Source organism: Balaenoptera physalus (genome assembly GCF_965194825.1).
Source record: "Balaenoptera physalus genome assembly, chromosome: 1".
Classification (NCBI taxonomy): domain Eukaryota; kingdom Metazoa; phylum Chordata; class Mammalia; order Artiodactyla; family Balaenopteridae; genus Balaenoptera; species Balaenoptera physalus.
In genome coordinates this window covers 33,484,538-33,504,878 of record NC_138882.1, presented here as the reverse complement: position 1 = coordinate 33,504,878, position 20,341 = coordinate 33,484,538, and the positions used below count along the sequence as shown (strand labels likewise).

The window sequence follows — 20,341 nt, the reverse complement described above, 5'->3', positions numbered from 1 at the left end:
TGCAAACCCTGACTTTCTCCCATTCTGTGGACTGTCAGGAGAACGGCGTGGGAAAGGGACAGGTCAGATGTATCTCCTCTCTCTACCAAGCTGTCCAAACCTGTTCCACTCACTCACCTGCTGAAGCTCTGAGGCTGCAGGTAGATGGGGTTGAACCGGTAGATGCCAGTGGTAAGGTTCGTATAGTGTCTGCTGTCCGTGTTGCCAATACAAGTACCTAGAAAGGAAGAATCAAGAGGAATGGGGCTTTATGTGAGCAGCCAAGCCAAGGAAGTGGTGGCAGGTGGGCTACCTGGGAAATTGGGACCCCTGTGTCAACACAGAAGATGTCTGGCCCTTCCTTGGAAGGCTGAGGCTATGAATTTTTGTCCTTCAGGCTACCCATTCTCAAAACCTTTCTAAAACACCACTTCAGCCAGGAACATGGGATATCTTCCCAAAGGCATTAATGAGACATCCCTTGAGTGGTCCAAAGTGCCCTGTCTCCGTGATGACCATGGAGGCCAACAGCATCATTTCATACCCATAGCCAGGTTACTCTAGAAATCTAGATATCCAGAAATCTAAGTACATCTTCCTTATTGCCTGAGTTTTCTCGTATATCACCCAGGTCAGAAATAAACACTCTCTGGGGGAATTTTACTGCTATAAAATGTAATCTTCTTCAAGTAGAACATAATTTCCTGCTATTCTTGTCCTCTGAAGGATGACTCTGTCTTCCTAGAGTCAAACTTCAGGTTTGGAAAGTCCCAGGATACTCTCTAGTGTCCCACTCTCCTGAAGGTAGCAGGTCACCCCATTCCCCAGTAGGAGTGTTCTTTGAAAAAAGACCCCCTGGAACATCAGTTAAAGTGTGGTGGGATGATCTGGGATGGTAATTTGTGTTTTGTTCTACTTTCCACTCCTGGTTTTAAATGTATAATCAGCCCCTTCACAATTCCTGGCTTTGGGGATTTCTGCCAGTTGATGCCTGCCTATCTTTATTCTGTAAAAGCCCAACTCTGTCGATGGGATTATGGCAGGTGCCCCAGAAAGGAGAGGGTAAGGTAGGGAGCCTTTGAGGGCCAAGAGAGGAGAATCTGGGAGTGTGCAAGCCAGGGTTCCTAGATGGTGGGGACCCAGGCCCTGCTCTGTGGCAGGAGTCCAAGCAGGTGGCAAATCTCAGAGGGTACATTCAGGGTATGTTCTTGGGTCTAGAGTCAAAGATCTCACCCCCCAGACAGGCCAGGGAATCAGAGGAAATCTGCAACCTGAAGTGACCCTGTGGCCAGGACAATGGATGTCTCAGAGGCAACCACAAGGACCGATGACCACAGACTAAGGGACCCTGATGCTATGCTGTCGCGTAAGACCCCAAGGGCCTGACTCAAGGCGGTGGTGGCGGTGCTTGGAGGCTTCAGTAATGTCTGAGGTTGAATTTCTGAGGAGTGGGTCAGATTTAAGTTGATTAAAAAAACAAGGCTGCTCTTTTTCCCCACACCCGAGGAGCTTATGGGTGCAGAATTTCACTGCAATCTCTTTAAGGGCCCATGCCTAGCACAGGGGCAGGTCCTAAGCATTAATATTAGCTTAGAAAATGAGAGAATCCATGATTAAAGCTAGAAAAAAGGAAAGTGAACACAGGTCTTCACATCAGGGCATCTCTTCCTCAGATCACAGACCACAGATTCTCAAACTGTGGTCAGTCATCATTCCGGTGTCAGAATCCCCTGGGGTATTTGTTAAAAAGGCCGATTCCAGGGTCCTCTCCAGAGCTGGTTAACCTGAATCTTTGGGAGTGGGTCCAGGTAATCTGCATTTTAATAATTCCCTAGGTGATCCTCTTCTCCTCTTAAATTTGAGAACCACTGTCTATACAGCATAGACTTGGAAGGTACGCCAGAAGACTGGGAAAGGGGTGTAGAGGCGCTGCTACCGGGAGAGGTGAAGGGGGTTTATTCAGATGGTACAGCCAGGAGGAGTTTCTGGGCTGCGGATTTTGAGCTCTGTTGCTGAACTGCTATCCTAGAATGGATCAGAACCAGCTGGGGAACCTGGCCCCCTCTGTGGCTCCTCCAGAGGAGGGGGAATCGGAGCTGATCCTCTCCTCCATGCCAGACTGTCTGGCCTAGGTTAAGCAAGGACCCAGGCTTGGCTGACCTAATTTATTGTTTCTGATCCTTTCCTGTTTGCTTTTTCACTTCTACTGAGAGGGGAAAATACAGTTCCAGTCCCATCAGGAGAGGAAGCAGCCAGCTGTTTCCAGGCTGAACAGCTGGGGTGGGGGTGGGGCAGTGGATATTAGACAGGATACAGTTCCAGCCCCCCCTCCCCCCAGCCACAGCTGATGAAGTCATTACCTGGGGCAACAATGTTGACTTCCGGGAAGACAGACTGTATGGTCTGGCGGAGCAGCTGGTAGCCCAAGGCCTGATCATCAGAGGGGCTGACAGGCAGGGGGTCAAAGGCATTCAACACGTGGAACTGGATCCGGTCGTCAGCCACAATGTCCTTGGCTAGTTTTAGGACCTTGAGGGAGGAAACAAAGGGAGTTCGATTTATTAATCTGCTATCCAAGTACCGTATGAATTTAAACAGTCTTGATTTCTCCCCAGCAAGGCAGAGCCCTGGAGTTTACAGAGGAGACTCATTTTGGCACTGGGACCTCAATTTCAGCCAACTGGTTGTAGGAGATAGAAGGGCTGGTCTTCCTGGAAATCTACAGCATGGTAGATTTAGGTTAAATATTTGGGAGGTTGTCTTACAGCCAAGAGGCAGGTGGGGGATTGGAAAATCAGGAAATTGGGTCCTTTCCCTTGGGTTGAGAACCATGGGCTGGGTGAAAATGTAGAAGAGACAGCACAGTGGAAATCTCAACCATCTTGAGACAGGGGGATAGATGTGATGACCTCACTTCAGCCTGGGAGAGTCTCTGACAGGTGGTGACAGGGTCATATACTTTCTTTCTTTCTTCTCTCTGGGCATCCCTGCTTCCTCTTTGCAACCAACTGCACTGGAGCCAGGAAGATGAGCTCAACAGACAAGAAGTCAGGAGTTGGGGGACCGGTATTAAAGTTTTCTCTCTGTGCCTCCTTTCCTCAGGAAGGAACCTGAGGAAGCTTCTAGAAAATTCAGTCTGAAATGACTACAGCTGAACTCAGCAAAAGTCCTGGTCCCAGGCAGGATATAGACCAGACCCTGAGGATTGGGTCACGTGGAGCCATGTGGGAATGGACCAGGCAGCTGACTTAGGGTGGCCCCCCAAGCCCACTCAGCCACCCAGGGAAAGCCCCAGCACTAGTCTCAACCCATCTGATCAGCAGTTGTTTTAGAACTGTCTCTGACCTAGAAAGGGGAGTGTCTGTCTCATAATTGGGGGGCATTATCTCAAGAGGACCACTTTTAGGTCAGTGTCCCCTAGAAGCATGCTATGAGCTGAGTCTGGGAAGAAAATGAGGGTTCCTACTTCCGGCTTAGAAACCACCATTTAAACCAAACCAAATTCCCTGCTGTTGGATTAGGGGTAGGAGCCAACTCACTTGTCAGAGCTTATTTTCACTCTAGCACTTATGTCCCTAATACTCTGCTACAAGAATTAATATGTAGTCTGGATATATTCTTGACCCACTGGAAGGTTCCTGAAGTCATCCGCAGAAGTGTCTGCTGCTCCCTGTGCCAACTTACTTAAAGGTTCCTGCCTCCAGAAATTGAAGACGGCACACAGAATGGACCACTCTCAATGAGCACAAGAGCCCAGGTTTCCCACCAGCTGTTAGGATAGGTCCTGACCCAAACACCTCATTTCTATATTTCCAGTACGAAGAACATAAAAGGCATGCAATGAATGTTGGATACACACATTTTAAAAGATGTGAACCCATAAAAATAATAATAATGGGAGTTGTCTCATTAAGGAGCTTGCCCAAGGTTTATCCAGTTAGTATTGCTGGGCTGGGTATCCGAATGTGGTCTGACTTCACAGGGATGATGCTTTACTGCTTCCAAAGTACCTACAGGTTGAGGTGGCGTGGAGTAGAGCCAGAAAGAGGGTGGTGTTCATTTAAGATGGATTCCTTTGTGGTATGAATTTTGAGCCAGAATTTGAAGGAAGGATACGAAACTGATGGAGAAGAGGCAAGAGGCAGTCTGAGCATGGAGAGGGGCATGTACAAAAACTGAGGAGTAACACCAAACTTTGTGCCACAGACAGCCACTTATTGCTGTGTGATGTTTGGCAAGCTCCTTAACCTCTGTGTCTCAGCTTGCTCGTCTGTTAACAGAAGGATAATAGTAGCACCTACCTGGTAAGGTGGTTGTTACCACTACTGGAATATATGTAACGTGCTTAGGCTGGTTCCTGGCACTCAATGTATGTTAGCTGTTATTTGCCTGTTTAGAATGGAGGGACCACCCTGGGCAATAATCAGAGGCACAAGGATGGGACTAAGAGGAGGGACTCATCAAAGGTAAGAGGGACCTCAAAGGTCACTGTAGAGCACATTGATCCCTCATTTCTCTGAGCTCTTTTCTATTTTATGCGAAGCTGTATTTTCCTCTCAAGTGAATGATAAATTCGTTGAAGGCAAGGACAATGTGTACTTAAAATTAGTAAGGTCTTTAGAGTTAGCAAGACCAGCTTCTATACTACTGAAAGGCTGTTCATTAGAACGTCTATGACAGGCTGTCACCAGCTTGTCCTTGAATATTTCCAGTGGCGGAAAGCTCACCGTCATGTGTTTTAATATATTCCACCTTTGAACAACCCTGTTATGAATGTCTTCCTAATAATGAACTGAGATATGGCTTCCTGTAGCATCTAACCTCCCCCCACCTCTTTTTATTTATTTTTAAAATATTCTGTATAGTCCACAGGATAAAATAGTACAAGACACATCAGCAGGATTTCACCTCGTTTGAGATTAGAGGCCTGTGCTCTGGCTGCCTGAATGCTGTCCCCAGGCCTTTGCTCCTTCTTGGGTTTCGGTGTAAATGCCCCCTGAGAGAGGACTGACCACTGTATTAAAGCTGCTCACTGTTCCACTCCTACCTCACGACTGCTTTGTGACACATCATCCTATGATTTTCTTTGTGGTACCTACTTCTTCTACTTGTTCATTTATTTGATTACTTGCTTATTGCTGTCTCTACCCACTAGCACCTAAGCCCCTTTAGAATGGGAATGTTGGCTTGTTCACCATTTTCCCAACTGCTTGGAAGAATGTCTAGCCCATAGTGGTCACTCAATAAACACTTGGTGAATGAATAAATGAAGGAAGAAAGGAATTTTCTGTAAAACATTCTAGATAGATGGATATCCAGCCTCTGAGAAGCTCATTACCATCCAAGGTGCCATACTCCAAAACTCTCCTTTAAGTGGGGGCTCCCTGAAGCATCTCCCAGTGGCCTTATTTCTACTCCCTGAGGCCCTTGAAGAACAAACTTTCTACATGGTAGCCTGTTAGATTTCTGAAGGCTCTTGTTCCTCACAGATGGGTGCCGGAGACCTATCTACATCCACGACATGGGAGAGACCAGCTAAAGATGGAGGAAGAGGGCTCTGGGAGCCATTTATGTTTCCATCAGATCCAGCGCAAGGCTCTGCACCCTCGGCCCTCAGACCAGCAGGGAGTGTCCCTGATGCATGGAATCGGGGCACGAGGGAGAGGAATGACCAGGACAAAGAGGTGCTGTGTGCTTTCGGGATAACAGGGGCTTTGCATTCCTCCCTGGGGCAGGTGAGCAGGATGGGCCTGAGGATTCCGGAGATTTCACGAGATAGGCTGGGAAGGAAGGCCACTGTGGCAGGGGACTGGAGAGGAGGGAAGAGTGCCAGAACCTGGGGAGATGAAAGCCCCAGCTGGTGGAAAACAGCCCGTGGAAAGGGCATGGAGCTGGAATGAGGATGGAAAAAAACTGGTGGAAAGAAGCTCAGTTAGGGGAATTCAGTGATTTCCTGGTCCCATGAGTCCCCAGGGAGAGGACAAAGGTTGGCACTGGATGAAAAGCAGCAGAGCCCAGGGCTTACACTGTCCCAGCTCCCTGCCAATGCTGGGTGACTCTGGGCAGGCTGTCAACTCATCCCCCCAACCCCTGCAATGAGGGGTGTGCCTCCCACCCTGTGTGACGACACACAACATCCTCCATACGGAAGGCCCCAGGGACAAAGGACCACAGAAGGCTAAATGTGGCGGACCCTCGATGACCTGACCCTTACCTTGCTTAATCCTGAAACATATTATTCATCTGACAGTTGTTAGGTTGCCTTTTTTGATCCTTTTCAGAAGGATCAGATTTACCTTCTAAATTCTTTTTAGCTCAACCTGATGTTTAAATAAGCTAGCCTTTCCTACAGATGTCAAACATTCTGTGTATTTCTTTTCACCCTTTAGCTTTCAGTTCAAATATCACACCCTTAGGGAAGCCTTGCCTGACCCCACAGACAAGGTCTGGTTCCTTGTTATATTCTGTGATAGCACCTGGCCCCCTTTCCTCATAGCACTCATCATGGTTTGCAATTACACATTCATTTTTATAATATTAAAATTGATGTTCATAGCAGAACATCGCAAGGCGCTGTCCGCAACCCTCTTCTCTCCAAACTTCACACACCCTTCCCATGGGATTTTATTGGCTGTTGAGGTTTCAATTAATAGTACTCCAGCCTCTATCTCTAGTTCATTCTTTCTCTAGATCTGAGGTATTTATACTTGCCTATTAATATATTAGAAGCTTCTCAAATTTCTAAACCCTTATATTTCTCTGTGAACTCGCTCTTCTTCCTGAATTCCCAATCGTTTTTTTTTTTTTTAAATTTTTATTTTATTTATTATTTATTTATCTGTTCATGGCTGTGTTGGGTCTTCGTTTCTGTGCGAGGGCCCTCTCTAGTTGCGGTGAGCGGGGGCCACTCTTCATCGCATCTTCATCGCAGTGCGCGGGCCTCTCTTGTTGCAGAGCACAGGCTCCAGACGCGCAGGCTCAGTGATTGTGGCTCACGGGCCCAGCCGCTCCGCGGCATGTGGGATCTTCCCAGACCAGGGCTCGAACCCGCGTCCCCCGCATTGGCAGGCAGACCCTCAACCACTGCGCCACCAGGGAAGCCCTGAATTCCCAATCTTGGTTAAAGGCATCAGCACCTGGCCAACTACCCAGGTTTAAAACCGTGGGGCCGTCCTGCCTTTCACTCACCCCACATCCATTACACACAGCACCCTGCTGAACCCAACTCTCACACCCACCTCTGGTGGGTACCTTCTTCACCCCATGACCACAGCCTTAGTTCAAACCTCTATACCCACTGCCTGAGATGTTGCAACAGCTTAACTGTTTCTTCTTACTCCAGGGCTTCCTCAGCATCACCGCTAGCACTGTCTCCCTAAAAGAGAATCTGAGTCTATCACAGCCCTATTTGAAGACCTCTGACAGTTCCCTTTTGTCCGCAGATTAGGGTCCAAACTCCTCGGCATGGCATACAAGGCCTTGATCCCCAAACTATAGCTCCATTTTCATCTTCCATTACTTCTCCCCCAAGTTATCCAACTCTTTAGACTTTATTTTAGCTGTACTCTGAATGTCTTACTTCTAGCAAAGTCCTATTTGTCTTTAAGTCCCAGTTCAAATTTCTAGTGATCACAAAAGACTTTCTTGATCCCCAGAGGTAGCACCAGCCCCCTTCTTTGCACTGGTCCTGTGGTAATTTGTTCATCCCTATTTGTTATAATCCTAGTATAGTGTAGTGGCTAAAAGCACAGACTCCGGAACTAGTGCTGGATGTATAATCCTGGGCATGTTTTTTACCTCCTCTGTTGATCTGTGCCTCTGTTTTCCCTGTTAAATGAGGATAATACATTTCCTACTTCATAGAGTGGTTGTAGGGATTAAATGAGTATGTGTCTACCTGAGAACAGTGCCAAGAGCACAGAAAGTTCACTGTCTGTGTTTGCTACTATTGTTATCATTTCCTATTTGTCACTTATTATTATCATTCATCTCCCACCCCTAGACTCCAAGCTCCCCCAAGCCAGAGATCTCCTATCCCAGCCAAGCACCTGGCACATAGGAAGCCTTTGAAAAATCATTGAACAAATGAGAGCCTGGGCCAGCCCTGGGATTGCAGCTCCACTCCAGTCCCGACAGACACATCTCACTGATGCTGACTCAGTTGTCAGGAACACATGGTACATACCTCCTGGACTGTCTGTGCAGGATGAATTCGGAAGTTGATGGTGGCCTGGGCCACAGGGGGGATGACATTCACCTAGAGAGAGAACCACAAATCCTGGCTGAGCCGACCTCAAGTCCCCCGCACCTGACCCCTCCCAGGAAGTGCCAACTACCACCTGCAGGGGGAGAGGAAGCTGATTTGATTGAAAAATCCAAGGCTTAAGTTTTTCAGTCAGCCCCTGTCTTCTCTGGGCCCTTGACATGTGTTCAACGCTAGAGGTGTGTCTCTGCTTCAGGCCAGACTTTCATGCTTCTTGGTCTTGGAGGGGGTCACAGAGAGATGCTCAGAGCAAGACTGCTTTGTCTGGGACTGCACGGACACCTCTGCTTTGGCCCCATGCAGTGCCACTGGCAGTCTTCTGTGTGTGCTCTTTCCCAGGGCACCCAGGACATTTCTGCAGCGGTCAGCATTAGTCCTTACTCAGGATAGGGCACCCAGAGCATCTGAGGCCCCATCATGGCCCTGAGGGGGGTAATCATGGTAATGGTGGTGGCAATGGTGATGGTGATTTCCCACATCCAATTGCAAAATTTGACTCTGTTCTCTGTTTGACCGGGAAAAACCCAAGACTAATTGGAGAAGAGAGTTAAGCTATGGAGGGAATTTTTCCCAAGAGGCCGTGAGAGAAGAGATTCCCCAATTGCGTTATCTTTCTTTGAACTGGTATGGTGCAAAAAAGCACCAGACTAGGGACAGGAGAACTGGCTGTTATAAATTAGCCATGTGATTTTGAATAATGACAACCTCTTTGTGCCTCTGTCTTTCAACTGGCAATTGGGGCAATAATCCTCTGTTAGGAGGACCAAATGGAATAACAAATGTGAAAGTATTCTGGACAGATAAAAACACCATTCAAATGCAAGGACACAGTACTGTTATTTTGGTGAACTCTCTAGGCAGCTGGTGAAGCCAGCTCAGGCCTGGCTGACACGCCAGACACTCCAGTCAGTTACGTCAGGAGTGAATTCTGAGACACCATTCACTTACACTCAACCCGGGCTGCACAGTACCAGGGCTCCACAAGGCCACACTGTATTCTAGGTGAATGGTGTTCCTTGAAGTTGTGCTGGTGGTACTGGTAGAAAATGGAATGGTCTAACTCCTCTCCAGATTTCAGAAAGGCCTCAGCCCAGGCGAGCTAGTGTGGCTAGTTCAAACAGACAAGCCCCTTACTGGCTGGTCCAACTGGAAGTAGACCAATTTGCTGAAAAGTAGTTGTTGGAAAAAAAATTATCAAAGTATTGGTTCACCTGAAACTTATTTCTATAAAATGTAAACCTCGGGAGTTCCCTGGTGGTCCAGTGGTTAGGACTCCACGCTCTCACTGCTGAGGGCCGGGGTTTGATCCCTGGTCGGGGAACTAGGATCCCACAAGCCTCGCTGCATGGCCAAAAAAAAAGTAAACCTCATAGAATTTACGTCTGCAAAGGCCACCCAATATTTACTGTATTTTGGGGAATGACAGTGTATGTATTTTAAGTGTTATGTATATCACAAATGTTATATATTTTTAAAATGGCAGGTGAGTTTCTCTCATTCAATTCAGGGTAACACTAGGGGAAAATATATTCATCATTCATTAAATCTGTGAGGTGAATAAATCTTTCAAAATATGAGGAAGAATAACAAAAAGGTGGTAGGGAGGTTGGGAATCTTTAGCCTATGTGACCAAAATGCTAAATTAATATATTACATGTTGAATGAGTATAGGTCACAAGAATTAACTCCCAAACAATGCCTCTTCACACCAGTGTAATGGTTGTTTTTTTGAAGGGGTACAGACCCAGAGAACCTGAGGGGGGCCCCTGAAATGCACATATATGAAACTTGGCCAGTAATTTCACGGAGTTTATAGACGTCAGCTAGAACCCTTGCTCCTGAGGCTTACCCATCTGATGACAGACAGTTCAGCACTGGGCCTTCCTACTATTCAAATTGTAACCAGAGAAGGAAGGAGAAGCCAGGAGATAAAGCCAAGGGATGGAGGGATGTGTGGGAGGAACCAGGTGGTGTTACCTTGACCCCTGCGTTGAACATGGTGAGTGCCGTGGTGGTCCTGACTAGCGCATTGGTTATGTAATTCCTCTCCATCAACCTAAAGCAGAAGGACTAAGGTAAGACATTGTACAATGGAAAGAAAGAATGGGTTGTTGGATTACCCCCTTTCCCGAACCTTGGAGATCTTTAAGACCAGGAGGGATGTCCTATGTACGGATTAGATGTAGTGTCTGGTGGCTGAGGGATGGTTAGCCAGGCCCAGTTAAGCCAAAGAGAGGGGACTGGGAAGTGGGTAGGTTTGGGGTGGGGGATATGAGGGACAGAAAGATAAAACTTTACCTGCTTACAAGGGGCTGAAATAGCCACAGGTTGCTCAAGACTATGTTGGCAGGGAAGGGAAACTGAAAGGGAAAGCAGCAGGTCAGCAGGATTTCAGAGGGGTCAGCATAACAGGCTCACTGTTCTGGGGCCTGGGTCTCTCCCTACTTTAGATCTGCCTTGAGGGCACTTGGCAGTAGCCTCAAGGATGAGTGGGAACCAGCTCCCTCAGGGTGCCCGATGTTAGGTCTCAGGTTCTCAGCCTGAGCACCAACAGCCCCAAAGAACAAGCTGGATCCCTGCATCTTGGGCTCAGCCACAGGCTGGGAACAGGTGAGAATGGGCAGTGCACTGGTCAGCAGTAGGGCTCCTTTATTACTCGAAAGGCAACTTCTCTGCCACCCTTTCTTCCTCTTCCACAGCTGACAAGGGGTCTGCGAGACTCCTTCTCACACCTCATTTGCCAGCTGCTGCAATGCCATCTTCAATGGCCCGCCTCCAAACATGTTTGGCATTGGTGTCTGCTCCAGTCTGGAAGAGAAATGGAGCTCTCAAGACTCACCCAACTCAGTCTAAGACCAGCGGTCTGAAGAGAAGGAGAGAGATAGAGATAGGATGTTTCAACAGGCCTGGCCAGGAGGTCTCCCACTCACCTCCCCATCACCTCCACCAATCCAACCGTTCCAAGATCTCAAAGCACAAGTAGGGCTACCTCTGCTCCACCAGCAGGAGGTGTCCCTGTCTACCAAGCCCAAGGTAGGCACTCCCACTCGTTGCACCTACCACATTGCAGCAAAATTGTCAGTCTCTTCCGCTAACTGTTGAGTTCCTAGAGGAAAGGGACTGTCTGTATGCCCATCACTGGGCACAAAGTCTTGAACATGGTAGATAGTTAAATATTTAACTGAATGAATATAATTCTTCTTCCTACTCTGCAAGAAAACCGGCCAGAGGTAAGCTCTGCTGTTACAGACCCTGCTCTCCTCACCCACAGTCAGCAGCCTTTATTTACCTTAGTTATCTTGCCAGGGCAGGTGGAGAATTTAGACAGTTCTTTTCCAGCTTGTGAGCTCTAACTTCAGGCCTGGACTTTGGACTATTCCAGCTACCTAACCTAGCTTTTGTCTGCTGGCCCTTACTTGCCATAATGGATAGATCCTCTTCTGACATCTAACCCACTGTCCTTCCTGCAGCCCCCATGGTGGCTTCTCAGCCCAGCTTCAGGACAAGAAGCTTAGCTTCCTCAAACTCAAAGTGGGAAAGTGCCAGGTCTTCCAGCCTGAGTCTGGCAAGGGAGCAGGGCCAGGAATTGCTTACCGGCTGACAGCAGCTGCGAGGATGCCAATGCTTGTTTCCTTTGGAGGAGCTGAAGAATGGCCTGGAGTCATGTTTACTTGCAGCATAAGGTTAATTGCACCCTTCTCGGAGACTGAAACCCTGTAGGAGAGGGTCAGAGAGGGCCCTCCTGACCTCCTCCCACCCTGAATGATCCCATAGGCCCCAGGCCCATCTGTGCAGTGTCTGGTGGGCCAGGAGGTCAGCTTCATGCTGCTTAACAAAATTTACTCTAGAGGAGGAAGGGAAAGGGAAGCCCAGACCTGGTCGAAGATCGGGGTGATTAAAGCAAGAGGAGTAAAATAAAGAGTTGTTTCAGCATGGTCTAGAGACACCAGGCTGAGGTCAACTCTAATGGGGTGAGAACGCCTTCCAAGCTGGGGGCTGGGGTGCTTTACTCACATGGCAAAGGGCTTCTGGAGGTTGGGAATGAAACCATCCAAGATGAAGCTCCCCTCATCCACAATGAAGGCTAGCTGGATGCCCCTTGCCTGTAGCAGGGCTGAGATCTTCTGAGCCCCATTTACCCCTGATACCTGCAGACATTGAACCCAGAGCCACAGTCCTTCTCAGCCAGACCTCCAGAGGTAGCTCACAGAGACCCATCCAGCATAGCTGGGGGCCCCAGAGCCTCCCCACCCAGGCTCCTTCCTGGGGGGCAGGGTCCTCGACAATCCTGCCTCACAGAATCCTGGAGTGTCAGAGATGGAAGGGCCCAACGCCCCTCATTTCACAAGTGAAGAAACTGGGACCCAGAGTGTGAAGTGATTTGCCCAGGGTCAAAGTAAGTGGCATCACTGGAAATAAAACACATTCGTTGATCTCCCTGTTATTTCTCTTCCCATCACACCAGTCCTTCTCTAGGTGTAGCTGATGGATTTCGTGCCTGCCTCAGGTATTACCAGGGAGTTTGTTAAAAAATCAGATCTATGCATATCACTAAGTGAAAGAAGCCAATCTGAAAAGACTATATACTGTATAATTCCAACTATATAACATTCTAGAAAAGACAAAATTATAGAGACAGTAAAAAGATCAGTGGTTGCCAGGGTTTGGGGGAAGGAGAGAGGGATGAATTGGCAGAACACAGAGGCTTCTTAGGGCAGTGAAAATATGTATGACACCATAATGATACCATATATGTTATTATACATTTGTCCAAACCCATAGAATGTACAACACCAAGAGTGAACCCTAATGTAAACTATAGCTTTGGGTGATTATGATGTGTAGGTTCATCATTTGTAACTAATGTACCACTCTGGTGGGGGATGTTGATATTGGCGGAGACTGTGCATTCGTGCGAATAAGGGAAACCTCTGAATCTTCTCATTTCTGTTGTGAACCTAAAACTGCTCTTAAGAAAAAAAGTCTTTAAAAAACAACAAATTCGGGGGCTTCCCTGGTGGTGCAGTGGTTGAGAGTCTGCCTGCCAATGCAGGGGACACGGGTTCGAGCCCTGGTCTGGGAAGATCCCACATGCTGCGGAGCAACTAGGCCCGTGAGCCGCAATTGCTGAACCTGCGCGTCTGGAGCCTGTGCTCCGCAACAAGAGAGACCGTGATAGTGAAAGGCCCGCGCACCGCGATGAAGGGTGGCCCCCGCTTGCCACAACTAGAGAAAGCCCTCGCACAGAAACGAAGACCCAGCACAGCCATAAGTAAATACAAAATTAAAAAAAAAAAAAACCAACAACAAATTCGGATCTATGGCACAGAGCCCAGGCATCTGCATTTTGGTCAAAGTCCTTAGATATTTCTGGCGACAGATACACAGAGAAGTTGGCAAATTACCACGCCATATCCTGGAGACAGTGCAGCCGGGGAGCAAACCAGACCAGGGTGAAGCATACTCCCTCCCCCAATAGGGGACCCAGAGATAGGTATAGGATGAGGGGGTTCTACCTCCTCATCATGGCCCAGAGCAATGAAGAAAGATCTTCGGGGGATGTAGTTTCTGATCAGCAGAAGCTCCAAGGCCTGCAGGATTGCCTGGGGGACAGAAGGACAATGCAAGAGGAGAAAGGCTTATTCTCTAAGGTGTGGCACCAACGCACATCAGAGACATTTGGCTGCTGGCAATAGGGCTGATGGGACTAGGATGTGATAGACTCTCTTTGGAGAGAACAAATTAAAATGGTCCCAGGGGATGGGATGTAGGGAAGCAGAGCTCTGCATGAAACTTATACCACCTGGAGAAAAGCATAAATTTATCAATGTCAGAGCTGAAAGGGTACCTGGGGATCATCTACGCTAATCCCTATTTCACACTTGAGAAATCGGGGCCCAGGGAAGTGACAAACTGATGACTGGAACCGAGGTATCCTGAAGCCAAGGTTCTTTCTACCATAGCCTCCTGCCTCCCAGGGCTTAGCCAAGCACCCCCCTCCTGGGTTAATCTTTAGGACTCCAAGGCAGAGGGAACACAGCGTTTCAAGACCATAAGAGAGTTCTTGTTGTCCAGTGTGCCTCGACCATAGATGAAGCCATCACTCTCCAACCCAGAGAACGGGGGCACGTCCCAGCCTTCGTCAGGGGCAGGCACCACATCAATGTGAGCGAGGAGCATGTAGGGCTGCAGGCTGGGGTCTGAGCCTTGGACAGTGAACAGGTGGCTGTACTCTCCCACAGCTTCATGCCGGATAAAGCTGGTTTTGAACACAGTAGGAAAGACTAGAAACAAAGAGATGAAAAGCAATGAGAGAAAGCCAGATTCAACAGTTGCCTTTGGTTTTCCTGCCATTTGATTCTCCCTGCTTTTTTTTTTTCCTTTAAAACATGCAGCCTCCTTTAGGAAGCCTTCTGGTACAAAGTCAGTCTGATTTCTGATTTGCCCAATCTCTGAAATACCTCTTCCCTATATTATAATGTGCTATTACTGTGTAATAACCTGAATATCAAGACCCCACCATTATGACAGATAAGAGCTCAAGATCTGGCTTGGTCTGACCTCTAATGTTGTCACAAATAGACGTTACAGGATGACGGAGACGAAGACTATGTTAAATTCTAAATATAATAGGCCCCAGTTTCCAAATTACTTGGAACCAAACATGACCACTATATATATATATTAAAAAATCAGAGATATTTTTCTTTTACAAAACAATACTTTTAATGTTTGTGTTATATGGAGATAAAAGATTATTCTGTCTAGCATATGGCCACAATTTTGTGTGCAGGTGTGGGTGTTCCCAGGGTCAACTATTCTGGTTACAGATAAGTATTAACACAGGTGGCCTTAGAAACATGGGAGAAAGAACTTTGATCTCCCTCTGGGCTGTGTTGGAAGAATCCATATATACCTCTGTGGATACCTAAAAACAAACAAACAAACAAACAAACAAACAAACAAAAATGAAGAATATGCTTTCTTCTTGTCAGCCAGCTTATCTAGTCTACTGTTACTGTTCATTTCTTTCCTGATTTTTATCTCCTATTTAGTGAAGACTTTCAGCCTGTTGGATTGATCCCAGATCCACCCGTCCCCAGAGTGTTAGAGAGGGGGCTACTTGCCGTGCCTTTGCCAGCCCCTCCCACCTGGGACTTGAGGGGGGCTGTTTTTTATTTGATTTAGGAAAGTGGCCTCACTACTTTCCATGAGCTTTTTCTATGGGGAGGGGGAGCTCCAAGTCTCCTTTTTTCTGTTGACCCGTATTTCTTTAGCTCATGGGCAGTGGGGAAGGGGGAGAGGACTGATGTGATAGTTCAAAGCTGTTGACTGCCTAGAAGCTCAGAAATGTGTTAGTAATGAATCTGGAGTAGGGCTTGGGTAGGTGGCATGTGCGCATGTGTGGGCTGTAGGTATGTGTATGGAGGTAGGGGCGGGAGGAGCATGGAGCTTAGATCTGGAAACTACGGGAGAAGGAATTCCTAGTCCTACCTTTTGATTAGATTATATTTATTGACTGACATATTTAGGGCAAAGATTGGGAGAATTCAAACTCCAACCCAACAGCTATGTGCCTTGGTTCTTCAAAGGGCAAATCTATAGTCTCTACTCTGTGTCCATTCTAACTCCTGGACTCTCCCTTCTATCGCTCCCCACTATGTACAAACTTTGGTCAAAAGAGGCCCATTCAAATTAGGTTGCCCTTGGCCAGTCACAAATTAAACTTCTTTATCACTTTGTAAAAGCACTGTGTCTCCAGCGCTACCTCTCCTACCCCTTTTGCACAGTTTGTGGCTGACCTTTATGAATGTATTCTCCAAACTCAGCCAGGGCTGTCGTGTTGAGCTCCTCGGGGCTGAAAGACACTGTTGGAATCTGGATGGCACCTATCAGAGTCAGAGATGGAAGATGGTAACAACCATTGATTTTTCCACAGCCCTCTGTACATAAAAAGCTCTCTTGCATTCATTATCTTATTGTGGAGGGCAAAACAATCCTTTGAGGTAGGCACTGTTGTTTTCCCTTATTCGAAACTGAGGAAACAAGCTTACAGGCATTAGGTGAGCTGCTCAAGGTTGTCCAGAAACAAGCAGTAGAACTGGGATTTAAACTCAAGTTCTTTGAATTTATTTAGGCTACTATGGTTCTTAAAGGAAAATAAAGTCCAAGATGGGATGGGGTGGGGGAGGTCAGACAGGAGTAGATTTTATATCCTGACCCTAAGTGGGAAGCTGCTATAAGTTGCTTCTAAGGTCTCACTCTGCCTCTGAAGCCACCATCCCGTCAATGAATGTAAGGAGCCCGCTGTCCTGGGTCCCTACAAGAATGAAGCTTTGTGTGCTTTTCTGTACAGAGAGTAGGCTTATTCCTCATAGACTGGCTCATCCAGAGTCTCACTGTTCTCTCAGCCAAGGCCAGCTTTTTGGGCACATGATGCCTGGGAAGGGGTGGATTTAGAAGCTCCCAAACAAGCTCTTCAGTCATAAACAATCTCATCCACTCTACCCGGAAGTCTCAGTTGCTGAATTGCCACTAGGTTGATCCCTTGGTGAAGGCTTTACATTCTTAAAGAGTTCCACTATCAAATGCAAACAGCGGGGGTTGGGGGGGAGGAGGGGCCCAGAAACACATGGATCATGAAATTATTTGATTAGATGGCTGTCTGAAAACACTGGGAACAAATGCACCCAGGGCAGCTTGAGGTCAAGGGAGGGCCTCTGACTTCTGTACTCAGTTTTGCTAAGAATCAACCCTGCGTCATAGCCTACCACATAGGTGGGGAAGCCAAGGTTCAGAAAGACTAAACAAACTGCCTGCATGAGATTGAGAGGCAGACTCAAGATCTGAACTCAGGTGTTTTGTCCCCTGCTCAGCGTTCTAAGCCATGTTGCTATGAGGCCCCTTTTTTTGGTTCTAATCTAGCTTTTGCTTTCTTTTGTGCAGGGAGACTCTGGTGAGCTGCTGCCCAATGCCCTTCAGAGAACTATTTATACTATAATGCTTTGGGAAAGCCCTGCTCTGCCTCCCAGGCCTATCGCTCCAGCACAAACACAATTTATATTTAACACCGAGGGTTAGCTTTTGCATCTGCCGGCACATGTTTATGTAGGCAGTTTCTTTTAATCCATTACTTAATGGAAGGGAAAAGACTGGCGTTAAGCCCAATGGTGAGGAAGGATCTCATTATACCACAGGATCTAGCACTCAACAGAAACTTTCTTCTTTTCTCCTGGAAAACGCAGATTGGGAAGGTAAATAAATTTTTAGCCTTGGTTTGCGGTCTAGGGGAGAGATGTCCTTTAGGAGAAGAAATTAGGAACATCTCACACCCCGGCAACACTCCCACACCTCTTTTTGGAGTCATCTAGAAACTACAGGCACTAGATGTTGTCACCCAGTGCTTACTCCGAGGTGTGGGGTGCTGGGGAAGATCATTTAACTGACCTAAACTTCAATTTCCCTCATCTGTAGATAAGATTCAGATCATTTAGTCTTAAGTGATTTAACAAGTGAAAACTCTCAAAGGTTAAAAGTTGTTGTTTTTTTTTTTTTTACTCATTACACATTTATTGTACATTTTCACAATCTGGATTTGCCACAGAATTGGGGGCATGGGGTGAGGGAAGGGGGGGCAGGGGATACTGGGATAATATGGGGGGTCTAGAACACAGCACCCTCACCCCCAGCATCTCTCCCTACCCTTTCACACCACAGCTTAGATCTCCCTGCTCCCCCTCCACACAGAAACCTCGAGTGTGGGGGGAAGAGTTTTGGGGGTCCCCTCCAGTGTCAGGTTAAGGGACTGCACCCTCAGACCCCTAAAATTGTGCCATTTAAAAAGACATTAGACCCTTCCTTTATCACTTCACCTAAGGAGGAGACCTGGAGCGGGGCAAGAATCCCCATCTTCCAGCAAGTTCTACATTGGCAGTGACCAGTACCCCCAGCCTGAATTCAAGGGGGCAGTCAGAGGAGCTGGGCAGTGATGGGGCAACACCCCCCAAATGAGGGAGGAGGGTATTCAGTCCAACCTCCAGCAGGGGTGGGGCCAGAGATTTCAGGCAGGAATTGGGGGGATTCTTTGCCCTGCCCCGTCCTCCCCAAGGCAGTGATGACCCCCCGACACACTGGCAGCCACCTCTTCCAAAAGAGATCAGATTGTGGCCAAGCCCCATGCTCCAGGCAAGCGGAGGTGGGGGTGGGGTAGGGTGGATAAGGGCAAAGGTGAAGCTTCCAGGGTAGGCAGGGAACGCTGGAGTCCCCAGAAGCCAGGTCTAGGAGAAGAATGGGCTCCCCAAGCCGGGCACGAGGTGCCGTGAATGGGGCCAGGGCTCGGCGGTGGGGTGTTGCGGAGCTCGAGCTCGAGTAGCCGACCTCTGTGGCAGGAGAAGGGAGTCGCGGGTTGGCCCGAGGAGACAGCGACCTATATATTAGAATAAGTGGTGAAGGGGACCCAGGTTCACCTTTCAGAGCCTCCTTCATTGCGACGCGCTCCTCTTGGCTGAACTGAGAAGGGATTCGCGGCCCCCTCCGATGCTCCTTGCCCCGCAGGCCCTTCGATCTGGAGACGGTGGCGATACCTAGCAGCAGCACAGCCGCCAGGGCCAGCAGGCAAACGTACGGCCGAGCCATGTTTCTCTCAATGCCTCGGTGCCAGTCGGCGGGCTGGAGTTTGGACCTAAACAGCCAGCCCGCGATCTTCGCCCTGTCACTGCTCTAATTCCCGCAACTGCCCTAGTCCCACCCCATTCCCAGGGCTGGCCAATCATCCCTTGCCTGGAAATGCAGGACAACCAATCCACGGGACGGCCCCGCCCCAGGCCCGCAAGGCCTTTTGGGGGTTGTGGTTTCTCGCCCTGTAGCTCGCAGCGGCAGAGCAGAGATGAAGTAGGGTTCCAGGCAAATTAGGGCAAGGTCTTGCCTGCACTTGATCTTCTGCTTTGAGATACTCGTCAATCCCTTTCTAGATGACAACAGACCAAATAAAAGGGGGAAAAGGCAAATAAATAAACAAAGTTTATCAGACCTTTATCTACTTCTCACTTCCTCTGAAGCTTAGGGCTTGACTACCATTCCCTTAGATTCCATTGAGGAAGCTCTGCAACCCCTGGCTTGATTTCATTTGAATTGGAACAATATTGCTCTGTCTATAGACATTGTTTTGAAGTATATTAGATGAGAGTGTTTGCTTCTGTTTAGGAATTCGCTGAAAGTGTTTTTGATATCAATGTTAACACTGCATTTTTGCAACTCTAGGCAAATACATTAAGACTGAAGGACTTTTTATTTTATTTTTTTAAACATCTTTATTAGAGTATAATTGGTTTACAATGGTGTGTTAGTTTCTGCTTTATAACAAAGTGAATCAGTTATACATATACATATGTCCCCATATCTCTTCCCTCTTGCATCTCCCTCCCTCCCACCCTCCCTATCCCACTCCTCTAGGTGGTCACAAAGCACCGAGCTGATCTCCCTGTGCTATGCGGCTGCTCCCCACTAGCTATCTATTTTACATTTGTTAGTGTATATATGTCCATGCCACTCTCTCACTTTGTCCAAGCTTACCCTTCCCCCTCCCGTATCCTCAAGTCCATTCTCTAGTAGGTCTGCATCTTTATTCCCATCTTGCCGCTAGGTTCCTCTGACCATTTTGTTTTGTTTTTTTTTAGATTCCATATATATGTGTTAGCATACGGTATTTGTTTTTGTCTTTCTGACTTACTTCACTCAGTATGACAGTCTCTAGGTCTATCCACCTACTGCAAATAACTCAGTTTTGTTCCTTTTTATGGCTGAGTAATATTCCATTGTATATATGTGCCACATCTTCTTTATCCATTCATCTGTTGATGGACACTTAGGTTGCTTCCATGTCCTGGCTATTGTAAATAGAGCTGCAATGAACATTTTGGTACCTGACTTTTTTTTTTTTTTTTTTTTTAACATTTGAAAAAATGATTCCCTTTTATTTTATTTTATTTTATTTTTTTAAGTGGTTTTCAATTTTATTAGTTTAAATGAAAGCTAATAAACACTTACATGAATATATGGATTTTTCATGTTTTGGATTAATTCTTTTTTTATAACATCTTT

At 47.4% G+C, this 20,341-nt stretch overlaps 1 protein-coding gene across 3 annotated transcripts in view; it reads right to left on the bottom strand.

Moving 5' to 3' along the window:
* The window catches only part of PM20D1 (peptidase M20 domain containing 1), a 38,501-nt gene extending 18,837 nt beyond the window's left edge, over positions 1-19,664 (bottom strand). The window contains exons 1-12 of one of the 3 annotated variants that reach the window (XM_082461843.1): positions 18,709-19,663; positions 16,045-16,131; positions 14,294-14,526; positions 13,759-13,845; positions 12,257-12,390; positions 11,837-11,956; positions 10,975-11,050; positions 10,541-10,602; positions 10,220-10,298; positions 8,165-8,236; positions 2,340-2,508; positions 118-217 (exon numbers count right to left, since the gene is read on the bottom strand). In XM_082461843.1, the coding sequence (XP_082317969.1) occupies positions 118-217; positions 2,340-2,508; positions 8,165-8,236; positions 10,220-10,298; positions 10,541-10,602; positions 10,975-11,050; positions 11,837-11,956; positions 12,257-12,390; positions 13,759-13,845; positions 14,294-14,526; positions 16,045-16,131; positions 18,709-18,877 (1,388 nt within the window). In that variant the 5' untranslated portion in view covers positions 18,878-19,663. Of the gene's footprint in view, positions 1-117; positions 218-2,339; positions 2,509-8,164; positions 8,237-10,219; positions 10,299-10,540; positions 10,603-10,974; positions 11,051-11,836; positions 11,957-12,256; positions 12,391-13,758; positions 13,846-14,293; positions 14,527-16,044; positions 16,132-18,708 lie in introns of all 3 variants that reach the window. The other 2 variants (XM_082461841.1, XM_082461842.1) reach the window with 2 other exon arrangements.
* Positions 19,665-20,341: the final 677 nt, after the last annotated feature.